General features: G+C 38.4%; 1 protein-coding gene across 1 annotated transcript in view; it reads right to left on the minus strand.

The window, feature by feature from the left end:
* The window catches only part of scrib (scribble planar cell polarity protein), a gene marked incomplete at its 3' end in the record, with an annotated part of 72422 nt that overhangs the window by 33892 nt on the left and 25624 nt on the right, over nucleotides 1–12906 (minus strand). The window contains 11 exon segments of the mRNA XM_037694122.1: nucleotides 124–257; nucleotides 418–584; nucleotides 809–1008; nucleotides 1123–1241; nucleotides 1985–2129; nucleotides 2256–2330; nucleotides 3012–3075; nucleotides 4319–4375; nucleotides 4960–5049; nucleotides 7169–7247; nucleotides 8368–8485. Of these exon segments, the coding sequence (XP_037550050.1) occupies nucleotides 124–257; nucleotides 418–584; nucleotides 809–1008; nucleotides 1123–1241; nucleotides 1985–2129; nucleotides 2256–2330; nucleotides 3012–3075; nucleotides 4319–4375; nucleotides 4960–5049; nucleotides 7169–7247; nucleotides 8368–8485 (1248 nt within the window).

The following is a 12906-nucleotide window of genomic DNA, read 5'->3' on the forward strand; positions in this document are numbered from 1 at the left end:
GTTGTTTAGACTAAACACTTTGTTTTATGCACTATAATTTAGCATAGCAGTAAACAAAAGAGAAGGTGAGTATTTATGATGATAGGGGCGAATTGTCTAAACATCAACGCTGTATTTCCTCACTCTGAGCTCTGCAGCAACTTCATCATCATCTTCCTCTTCATCAGCTTTGGTCTCTTCCTGGAACTGAATGACTGAAACTCTGTTCAGATTGCTGTCGGTCCAACTATCATCCCTGCTGTTCTGCAGCAAGTTCTCTGTGGAGAAAGAAAGGATGTAAAGTGGGCAAACAGAAGCAGTACATTTTATTTATTCTAAATTAAACTCATATCTGATTTTAGCCAAAGTCCTTACAAGTCAAAACAGAAGGTTCATTAGACAGAAAGATACATGACTGGCATCAAACATAATGCTCACCCAGGCTCGGTGAAGGCTGCTGGGGCAGTAAATAGCAGGTCAACACTTTCTCTCCTGTTTGCTCATCGGCATCTGTCTGAAACTTGAGCATCGGTTGTGACTGGTTCTCTGCGAGCCACATGGCCTTCAGGTTGAGGTTTGTCAGGGCAAAAGGCAGGTTTTGTAATCTGGGCAAGAAAAGGGGTTGATCAAATGAGCCAAAGTAAAAAAAAAAAAGTGATCTGCATGATGATGTTAAATGAGAAAACTTTCAAATACTTTAGTGTTTGCTCTTGATCAGATTAAAAAGATCATGCAGGTTTGTAGGATACTTGTCTCTTATGGAAACACAGTCTGAGCAGCAAAAGCTGCTGTTTGTTAATAAAAGAGTCATGATGCTCGTTAAAGGTACCTGTTTCCAGCCACGTCCAGAACATGCAGCTCTGTGGCATCTGCCAGCTCACAGGGCAGCTTGCCTAGGCGGTTGTCTCTCAGTGAGAGGACGTTGAGGCTGGCGCAGCCGCCCAGCTCTTTGGGCACGCTGTTCAGGCGGTTTCGGTCTACATTCAGGTTTGTCAGCTTCTTCAGCTTGCCCAGCGAACGAGGAAGTGACTGTGAGGAAGGAAGAGAGTGAGGAAGTGTTCAGTGATAACTGGTGAAATGGAAAACCAACATTTTGCTTCTCATGGGTTTAAATCTCAACATGTTCAGTGTAAAGATCTGTACCTGTAAAAGATTCTCTGTCAGCACAAGTTCTGTGAGGTTTTCACACTCTCCTATCGAGTCAGTCAAGTGGGTCAGACGGTTCTGGTCCACCTTCAGAATGGACAGCTGTTTTAAACAACCTTGAGAAAAAAAAAAAGATTTACCATTTTTAATAAACTTTCTTTACCAGGGATTAAAATTTTGCTCATATTTTAAATAAACCACGGTGAAATCTGGGCGGCACGGTGGTGCAGTTGGTAGAGCTGGAGCATGTTCTCTCATGTGCATGAGTGGGTTTTTTTCTGATTGGTAACTCTAAATTGTCCCTAGGTGTGAGTGAGAGAGTGAATGGTTGTTTGTCTCGTTTGTCTCTGTGTGGCCCTGTGATGGACTTGCGACCCGTCCAGGGTGTACCCCGCCCCTCACACAGTGATTGCTGGACATGGGCATCAGCGACCCCCGTGACCCAAAATGGAATAAGCGGGTAAAGAAAATGGATGGATGGATGGATGGATAGTCAAATCCAGATTTGACTATTTTAATTATTTTTCCAGTAGAGGGCAGCACCGCTTCTGTTTACCTTAAACTGGCACACAAGTAAGGATTGCGGTTTCCTTAATCAAAAACCAGTACTGGTTATTTATTTATTATTAACCTTTATTTAACCAGGCAAATCCCAGTGAGATCACAGATCTCTTTTGCAAGGGAGGCCTGGGGATGACTGAGCCTACAAACCTTTATTACCAGTAGTCTTTTATTTGTTATGAAAAAATGCACTTTGGCCAAAGCTGATGTCATTTTTACAGAAGACGAAGGACAGTTCACGTGAGCAGGATATTTTCCATCCAACTCAACGAGTCAAATAACTTTTATACTTTCTCACCGATGCTGTCTGGGATGACTTCGAGCAGGTTTTGTGTGAGCAGCAGGTCGGTGAGAGCCAAGAGGCCACTCAGCTCTGAAGGAAGCTCCTCCAGTCGATTCTCTGAGACATCCAGACAAACCAACCGTCGAAGGTTTCCCAACTCCTAAACAGGTGGAAAGTAAAATTCATGCTTACAGCGTGCAATCAAAGCCCAGCACAATCATTATTTTACAGCTGAAGTAGAGAAAAGACTGCTTTCAAGGGGCTTGTTTATCGAAGCTGCACTTACTGGTGGTAATGAAGACAAGTGGTTACGGTCTAACCACAGCTCCCTCAGGTTGGGGAGAGCTCCGAGTGTGTCCGGCTAAACAACACAAGATGAAATAGGAGAGAAACTTAAAAAAAAAAAAAAGCACATAAAAATAGGTCAACTGTTAAGGGCGCACAATTAAAGGAATGGGGCTTCAGCACAACACACTCAAGAGTCAGAGTGAGTGCAAAGTATTAGCCAAAAACAGCTTCTGTAGATGAACTTTGTGATGTCATGACTTCAACTCTTTAGACAAATCCATCTTTTTTCAATTGATCAGAGGTAAGTAAGAGAGTCTCAAACTGGAATGACTCCAGTTGGATATTCCTCCATCTTTGTTTAAAACTTTAACATAAGACGCATGTTGGGCGTAGCTGTCAAGTTGAAATCAAAATAAAATCTTGCACATAAATGAAAGGAGAATGTAGGTGCTGGGCTTCGTCATGATGTCACCGTTTGCTCAGCGTCCACCTTCTGTCAGCTTATCACAAACTGTTTACCCTGTCCTGTTCAGACAGGTGGGTGTGCCTGGGATAAAAGTAGATCTCTGAGGAATTGGTTCAGACAAACTGCCTCTGCTTTGTTTGACGAGGTAAACATTTGGATACTAATTACAGCAGCATGCTCATGATGTGTGTGAGCCCCTCTGATAGCACAAAGATTAAATGTGACTTAGTGACACATTGAGTTATCTGCGTGTATGGAAAGAATAAAGCAGATAAGATGTTCACAAACCAAAACTTCCAGTTCATTGCTGCCAAGGTCCAGCTGTTCCAGTTTCACCAGGAAAGAGAGTGACCTGAACATGAAACAGCACAAGCAGTTAGTTCACGCCAGCGTTTAATCTGCACACGATAAGAGCATGCCATTCAGTCATTTGTAATGACATGATCATAGATTACTTTTAAACTTATTTTGCTAAAGACAATTAAAGGTTTGCATCATTATATTACATTTCTTTCTTTAAAAAGGTTAAAAATGTTTTACTTTGATTTTGTGAAAAGGTTATGAACTAACTATTGGCTCTTTTAACAACCTCCATTTGGAGGAATATCATTCTCATTTAAGCTAATAACTAGTTCAAGTGGGACCAACTTCATTTTTAAATTACTCCAATCCCAAAAATCTCACATTCGTTCATAGAAACACTATTTTATAAACTTGATGTTACCATCAGTGTCACATAACTGCAGTTTGAAGTGCCCATGTCTGCACAGGAAGTGCTATAGCTAATTGTCACTACTGCTATTTGTGCTTGCAAATAACAGCAGAATTCTAAAATAACCAGGTGAGGCAATCTTCATGGTGGTGATGGCAGCAGTTCACTGTGGACTTGGCCCGGTTCAGACTAGTCTTAGCTTGTCAGTTTAGCCAAAATTAAACTGTTTCTCCAAATCGAGGTTGTTCTAAGAGTCATCTACAACAGGTCTGATGATACTGCAATTTCTGGACTGTCGAGTGCATCTGTATATAAGCCGCGCCCACTAAATTTAAAAAGAAAATTACAATTTTACATAAATAGACCGCACTTGTCTATAAGCTGCTGGTGTTCACGTTGTAACATGATATATTTACACAGAAAGTTTTTTTTTTTTTTTTTTACTTTTAATTAAATATGTACTGGTAACAAGCACAAATACAGTAAATGTTTTTTTCTGAACAGTGCCTGTAACACGGCTGATTTTTTATTTTTTTAAATACAGTAGTCTACCAGGAAGTCATTGACATGTATTGGGCAGCTATGTGAGCACCTATGTGTGGCAGAGCTAAATGTTTTGGTGAAATGAAGCTCGTTAGCCCATAAAAAAAAATCATAAATTAGCCGCAGCATTGTATAAGCTGCAGTGTTCAAAGCATTTGAAAAAAGTAGCGACTTATAGTCCGGAAATTACGGTAATTGTTCATAACGTTTCCACAAAATCCCACTTTAATAAAATATTTGTACAACAGCTTTAAGCAGCTATCTTTCATTGTGTTGATGAAGACTAAACAATAAGAAAACCAAACCCCGCTCATGAACACCGAGCAGATTTGACACTTACGTGGGCAAAGACTTCAACAGGTTCTCCCTGAGCTCCAGCGTCACCAAGTTGGCCAGACTGATACAGGAGTGGCAGAGGAGTAGGAGTTGGCAAGAGACAAGGGGGGAGGAATGGAAAGAGAGGCATGTTGGTTAGTCAGATGGCAAGTCTGTCTGTCTGTGTGGGCTGCCTGGCACGGTGAGGGGCTCTTCCATCTGCCTGAACACCAGTGCTCCCCACCAGAACCCAGTTGCTTCAGAGCACAGTGGGACACAGAATTACACTATCCACAAACCAGTACAGACTCTAAAAGCATCAATGGTCTGAGTCTGGTAACGTGGACCAGAGAAACAGCGTGGTTATGAGAGTTTAACACTTTCACAGAATTTATTCTGCGTAAAGGTTATTCTCACCCATGTAAGAAAGCTGTCATTCAAGGTTGCAATTAAAAATTTGTTAGATTAAAATACACTTTTCAGTGTAATTTTTTTAAAAATTGCTTATTTTAAAACAATTTTCCGCAGCAGAAGCATTCACTTATGCACAATATTTAACATCTCAAAGACATTTTAGTGTGCAAAACACATTTTTGCTTTTTCAATTACACCAAAAATCCCATTTTCTCTTAACCGGTCTACCAGAAGTCATTGATGTATACATACTTCCCAATGTCACCGGGCAACGTTTGTAACGTCACATCGTTGAGGGAAAGGTGAGCCAGTGCTCGGAGCTGAGTGAAACCATCAGGCAACCTGAAGCAGAAAGACGAGATATTCACAGGCTTTTGTTGTAATGTATGAGTGATGTTATTGAACCATTTACACATGTATGCAATTTATCATTTTCAACAGGAAAATTTCCAGAAAATATGAAAATAGCTAAGATAATTCCTCTTTATAAGAACGGTGAGAAATGTGTGTTCACTAATTAAACCAATATCCTTGTTGCCACAATTTTCAAAAATATTAGAGAAATTATTTGTAACCAGATTAGATTGATTTATAGATAAACACAATATTTTAAGTAGTAGTTAATATGTGTTTAGAGCAAATAATTCAACATCTTTGCCTCTCATGGAACTAATAGAAGAGAAAACAAATGCTGTTGATCAAAAACAGTATATGTGTTTGTGTTTTTGTTGATTTAAAAAAGTCCTTCGTCACTATTGACCACACCCTTCTTGAAAAACTGAATAAATACAGCATTAGAGGGTTAGCACTACAGTGAGTATCTAGTTATTTGAATAATAGAAGACAGTTTGTATAGGTAAACAATGTAAGATCTGAATTTGGTGGTAATGGATGTGGAGTTCCTCAGGGCTCTGTGTTGGGACCAAAGTTGTTTTGTATGTGAATGATCTGAATGATGTGTCAGGGCTTTTGAAGTGTGTTTTATTTGCAGATGATACCACATTGTTTTGTTCGGGTGAAGATATTGAACGGATGGATAGAGATGATACAGGCAGAATTCGTAAAAATACAAACTTGGTTCCAACTTAACAAGTTATCATTAAATTTGGAAAAAAACTAACTACATGATATTTAGTAATATAAATAAAATTATCAAAGTCCCATTTAAAATTGACAGTATTGAAATTCAAAAAATTAATGAAATTAAATTTGGGGGTGTCATTATAGATGAGAAGCTGACATGGAAATCTCATGTAAATTACTTAAGAATAAAAATAGCAAAATCAATTTTATTACTGTATAAAGTCAAAAAGTTTTGAATGACAAAGCGTTGTATATATTGTATAATTTAATGATTGTTCCATATTTAATCTATTGCATTGAAATTTACAGAAAAGCATGCAAAACAATTACAAATCCTATTTTCCTTTTACAAAAAAGAGCTATAAGAATTATTAGTAGGAAGTGCTATGGTCACCCAACAAATATATTATTTCATCAATTGAAATTATTAAAATTTTAGATTTGGTTGAATATAGTATTTTACACATCATGTATCAAGCTAATAAAAAATATCCCCAAATATTCAATTAAAATTAGTTAAAAAAAAAGAGAGTCATTATAACTTTAAGGGAATGGAAGTGTTTGTAAAACCTCCATTTAGAACTAGTCTGAAGGAGCGCTGCGTTTTAATTCAGAGAATAGAATTGCCTTGATATCACCATAAAAATCTCTCAAACTATTTATATAGTTATAGCATACATATATGTTTAAAAAGATGATTAAGTTAAAATTGTTGGGAAATTATGGTGCCAAGTGAAGGATGCATAATATTTTTTGTTTTCAATTTGGAGATGTTCAAGCGTAGGTTGTTGTTGTTCGTTTGGAGTTATTTTATATATATTTTTAATAAGGGGCAGATGTAAGAATTTTCTTCTTCTTTCTGCACCCTTTTTATTCAGTGTTTATTTTGTTTCTTTTAAACAAATGAAGGAATAAATAAATAAAAATGCAGGAAATCGATTATAGCTTGATAACTCTTAGATATTCAAACAATTGTAAATTATATCAGAGCTTTTCCTCCAGAAAGAAAAACGGTAAAATACCAAATTAGATGCTCCAGAACAGTGGAATACGGTCTTTATAGGGAGGTGTAAGGGAAGTTTACTTGTCATACTATTCGTAAACTTGGCCATTGTTGTTTCAGAGCATCATGGTGACAAAATCCTCAGTCTTGCACTTGTATGTTTACCGTGCAGAATATTTTCTTGGAACTCAAACTATGTCCAGAATCACACTTTGCACACTCTTTGCAGAAGTGCAAGCCATATAACAGTCTTAAAACGCTCAACAACACATTCTGCAAATACCACAGCTGCTTTACCTGGTGAGACTTAATATTTTAATCCTGACCAAAAAAAAAGCACTAGTGTGCAGAAACTTGCTGTCACAAGTCATTTACCTGGAGAGGGGGTTTCCACTGAAATCGGCAATCTCCAAGGCCCGGCAGAACTTAATGCTCTCGGGGATCTCAGGAATGTCTGCCAAGATAGAAAGGTAAAGTTCAGTCACACAGACACACACAAATATGCTGAGTGTACAAAAGTTGTATTATGATGATTGTGAACAACAAAAACCCCAAGAAAGACTCTTAACAGGAAGTTCTAGTATGAAGAACATGACGAACCACAGAATAATGCTTTTATTTTCAACCATCAGCCAATGTTGTGTAACCACATTTGAACAATTACTTGTATTTTTCCACTTATAACAAAGCTAAGCCTGGATAATCCCTGCCTCTGTGTCTAAAAGCATTTCATGTCCTGTTCATAGTAACATGCATGAACACACATTTGCAAAAGGCAGATAAAAAAATATAAATATATTAAAGTGTCATAACTTTTGGTGTCATCTTACAAGTTTAAGTGACAAAACATTACCAGCTGACCATTACTAATAATCCTACTTATTCGCCACCATTAAACTGCTCTTTTTAGATTACATCACAATGCAGGTGGAAATCTGAGCTTTACCAAAGCACAAATTATTTTTGTGGGGAAATGTTGCTCTGATATTAGGAAGTAGTTGACCATCATGTAACAAACAGCTTCATAAATAAACGTTTGTCTCAGTGTTGTGTGTGCAATAATGGACAAAGACACAGGAAGTGATCTGAGCAGCCTAATCAGAGGAACTTTTAGCACTGGAAACTGCAGGTGCATGTTAAGAAATCCCTACAGAGCAGAGTAGCCCGTCCCACTGATCCGGCTCGGAGTTGCACTGCAGCAGGAGCAGGAAAGCGGACAGAAGGGAAAGGCTCTTCTAGGCCACTGCACACCACACGTCTCATATCTGCCACAGAGAAACATCCTGACACCTGTATCTGTTTCTGTGTAAGGACACAGAAAGGGCATGGTGCAAACAAGAACATCAAACTTATTTGATCTCCATTTCATATCACATTTCTGAACCATCTCTGACTGAAGGCAGCATAGATTTTTTTTTGGTTTATTTATTCTATTTACTTTCCTATGGTGTGTTTATTCTCTGATGTGCTCCTGTTACTTAACATTTGTTTCACGAACATAACAGGTTTTCTGCTTGAGATTTTAAAGTATGATTATGTAAAAATGTTTTTAAAGTGAACTTGTTCGTGTGTACCATTTCTGGAGATGTCCAGTTCAACCAGCTGCATGAAGTTGGCCACCTCAGGAGGAAGTCTCTGGATCTCATTGTCACTCAGGCCGAGCTTCCGTAAGTTCAGTAGTCTGAAGAAAGGCTGCAAAGACAAGACATAGCTCGTTAGAAGCAAATATTCTCATCTCCCTAAGTTTCAGTTCACCGGATTTTGCATAGAAGTGAAAATCAGGAAAAAAAACACAGAACTAAAACTTTGCTTGACACAGCATGACTGTTTACTGTTTCTATAATACGCATCTATATAATGTTTTACATATGTAAGCTAACTGAATAAGCATCAAGTGTCACCACACTCGTTTAATTTATTATAGACCATTTTAGGGATGCACGATGTTGGATTTTTGGCCGAAATCCAATACGCCGATATGTTAAAACTTATTTAGCCGATAACAAAACCAATATTTCCCCCCTAGACCTACTTACAGAGACTAGATATATATATATATATATCTCCTGTGGAATTAAACTACTACATTATTCTGCGTGGTCTTTGTCAGTTTGGCCTGCTACCAAATGCAGATGCCAAAAAGGGGGCTGAAAATGATGCAACACTTCAACTTGGATTATGTTTAATGTCAAATTTATTCATGATATTTACTCTCTCTAACACAATGACAACACTAGAACAGTGCAAATTTGTAAATTTTCACAAATCTAAACTGAACGGTGCGCGTGACGTCATAACGCTGTGTTGGCGCTGCAGGCATCCTTGTCACTGGGTTGTCATACAAAAACAGCGCCTTATAAATACATATATAAACAGTGCCTTTTATATCGTGAGTTATTTTGATGGAATAGCCGATGTCTGATATTGAACTTTATCACTAGTATCGGCTGATACCGATACCCTGCCGATAATATTGTGCATCCCTAGACCATGTGTTTTTTACCCGTTTGTTTGACCCGGAAAGGAAGAAGTGGGTAAAGATAATGGATGGATGGATGTTTTTTTACATTAGTGAAAGAAAAGAAAGTGCTGATACAAGTTCATCAAACACAAGATTATATTTTGAAGTGCAGTCCAACATAAAAAAAACTGCATGTTTTCCACATCTTCTGGTCATTCATTTTTTTCCCATAACTGTACAGTGAACACACACTGCATATTTTGTTAAAGGCTTTCTCTAGAAGTGGTTTGAAAACGTTCAGTCCACATATATGCTCCCCTCTCATCTGAAAGAAAAAAAAACCTTCCCACCATGGCAACGGCTGCCAAACAAAGTGGCTTTCGTTATGGGAGCTGAGGAGAGCGTTGTGGCTGCAGCCCTGCCAAGTGCTTTCACAAGAGCAGGGTTGTTGAACAGGACAGCATTCAGCAGCATTCCTCCACCAGCACCAATGTGTTTCTGTGCTGTTCAGATGGACGAACAAGACTGGGTGGTAAGAGTAATACGCTGAAACTATGCAGTTATTAACCCTTCAATCAGTAACCACAGAGGGTCCACTGTCTGTGCTAGCCACAGCCAGACTTTATGAATGACATAAGGGAAGTCAACTTGAAATAATATATTGTGATTGAAACAAAACAAATGTGTTCATGAAATTCTTTCCGTCTGCAAGCTCGGAGCCAAAACGTTAATTCGGATTAAACTTATCGTAATCAGCAAAATGTTCGGCTGAAAACAACCCGTGTGTGTCGGCTACCAGAGACTCATTTACTAAACTGAAAAATCTAGATAATGTTCAAGCTTTTCCTCCTCCACCTGGATTAGGTCAAAATAAAAATAAAAAAAACTAAGCTGTTACACTCATGTATCCAAACTGTTGTTTAAACAAGCAGTAAATCGGATAACACGAAAACTTCTCAGATGCACTTCCATCGGCTTACACGCATAAAAACACACATGAACATGGTCAGTGTAATGTGGGAACATGGTGACAGATAGCTCCACAATTAAGCTGCCAAAGATAAAAAAGACTGCACTTCAGTTCCACCCTGTTCCTCGATGACTGACATTTCCTGTTCTTACTGAACCATGTGCTTTGTGTTTGGTGCATTTTCCTTACAGAAAAATCAGGTTACAGTCAGTTCTCCAACAATATTCAAAGTGTTTTACAGTCACGTCATACAGGTCCACTTTCTGTTGAAGGTTTTATGGACTGAAGTAATATTTCTACCAGTCTCTTAAAGGTAGGTCCAGATGAACAATACATGATATTTTTATGCCACATTCTAAAGTAAAAATATTAAATGTAGCGGTATAACTTGGAAAAACCAAGAACGCCAGCTGAAATGTATGTATTTGAAAACTAAACGTAAGGTGTAATTTCAACTGTTCTGCATTTCCATATCAGTTTATTTTTTTAATATTGTAGAGGACTTTTAGCCCTCTCGTCTTCATACAGTTTCTTTCATTCATTAAGAATGGTTGGCATTCATTTATTGAAAATGTATCTATGGGTCTTAACTCAATATTTGAATATTTGGCCGTTGCAATACGTTTACCTCCAACCTCTTACTTTGAATTTGCTACATCTTGCAATAGCAGGCCAAGACTCACACATTTAACTTTAAAAATACTTTGATGTATAAAATAATTTCTGCTTGAATCAATGCAAATGTGTTGTAGCAAAAAACAACAACAACAACACTAAAATCATCATCCATCCACCATAATGCTTATTAATTGATGCACAGAGTCGTGTTTGTAAAAAAAATAAAGATCATATCAGCACTAAATCTCCATTTTGTTCTGATCTAGTCAAAGAACACTGTTCAGGGCATCCTGCGATTTCTTCAGATGCAACACTTCATATCTAATGTGTTGTGTTTAGATGGAAGTGGCTTTCTCCCGACACCATTGCCAAGCAAACCGTACTAGTGCAATCATAAACTTTAATATTTGCCAACTACTTAGTGCCCATATCAAGTAAAGACATACTGATTCAAGATTTATCTTAGCTGTCGCAAACAGCGGCCATGTGATGTGTGGGGTTGTTCATTCAGATTGAATTAATCTCAATTTAACAATTAAAAAAATACATTTTTTCCCCAATATGTTAAATGTAAAACATTATATTAATAAGAGAGTGTAGTTTGCTATTAGCCACAAAGAGATGAAGCAAGATTTTGCTAAACAAGAAGCAGGTGAGCGGAATCAGATTGCAAGAAGAGGAAACAGGAGCTGTGAGCAACTGTGTGACCTGAGCCAAACCTAGCTGGGGCTGAATCAATGGCAGAACAGGTGACACAACATTGGTCATTAAGCAAATACAACAAAGTAAATATATTCAATATCCCTACAGGCGCTGGTAACTCCTAAGAAGAGGAGATGAGAAATACTCTCAAGAATGAGATGCCAGCATGTTTTGTTTCCTGACTGTCCACAATTTTTCTATTCAAAGCATTTGCATCAGCGCATTCCTCTCCACTACTGACGGTGACAAGTTTATAAAGTGATGAGCAGAAAACTACAACAGTAATGAAATCAAGCCTGGGAACAAGTATAGTAACCCCTCACAAAGATGGCCATTCACTTCTAAGTGGCATCTTGCATGTATCGTTGACTGGAGGACTAAGAGTCATGCAGCATCAAGTTTAAAAACCTTTTTTAAAACTCCATTACTGACCAATAAGATTTAAGTCTGAATATATTTATGAGATAAGTTGCATTACTCAAGTACTATTTGCCAAATGTTTTTAAAATAAGATTTTTGAGCAACTACAAACTCCAGTTCTGGCAATTTGATCTCTGCAGTTGCATCATCAAATCAAACAATGGAGAATCAGCGGTGCCGTATGAGTAAAGGGCCCGGCGTACTCCATCCGAAGCTGAGCGGTTGACTAGTCCAGGGGACACAGGTGCAGAGCGCTCTTGGGAAACCTCTCCTGCTGCAGGATACATCAGCGCACGGGTTTCTTCCAGCCAGAGGCTCCTGTCCATCCCTGCATCCTCCATTTGACCACAAAGCCATCATGAAAAAAGTACCACACTTTTCAGCAGACAGGCTCCTCCATACATGTCCAGGAGTTTTTGGCCATTTGAATCATTTAGTGTTTGAAGAGTCGTACAGTAGAATGTCAGAGCGCATTTCAGCATTGACGAACACGTCCACAAACTTCTGACCAGTCACACGATATTTGGTGCACACTCATGTGGGAAAAAGTTCATCCTGGGCCTCGCGTCGAGATGGGGCTACTCTGAGAACAAAATTATGTGATTTTTGTCACGCAACCATGTCAACGAGAGACGATTTGGCTGCTTTGGATGGAGTATGAAGGGCCCTTTAGGGAGATGATAAAAAGAAGTAAGAGCATTGGGATTTAGTGCACACAAACTATCACTTTTTTAATAATGGTCTGCTCAGTCGAACATTAAAGAATGACAGCACAACGGTATGATCACAACTGAACTTTTCATTTACAACTTTGCTGTTTCAATGTCCTAACAAGGCCTTTAAAATAGATGTTTGTATAAGTAAAGTGGTGCAGCTGCTAAGAGGATTTGTTGTTGTAAAACAGATAGGAGTGGTGATGGGTGAATGACGGATGTCAGCAGA

Source organism: Nematolebias whitei, chromosome 20 (assembly GCF_014905685.2).
Source record: "Nematolebias whitei isolate Nwh7 chromosome 20, NemWhi1, whole genome shotgun sequence".
Lineage (NCBI taxonomy): Eukaryota > Metazoa > Chordata > Actinopteri > Cyprinodontiformes > Rivulidae > Nematolebias > Nematolebias whitei.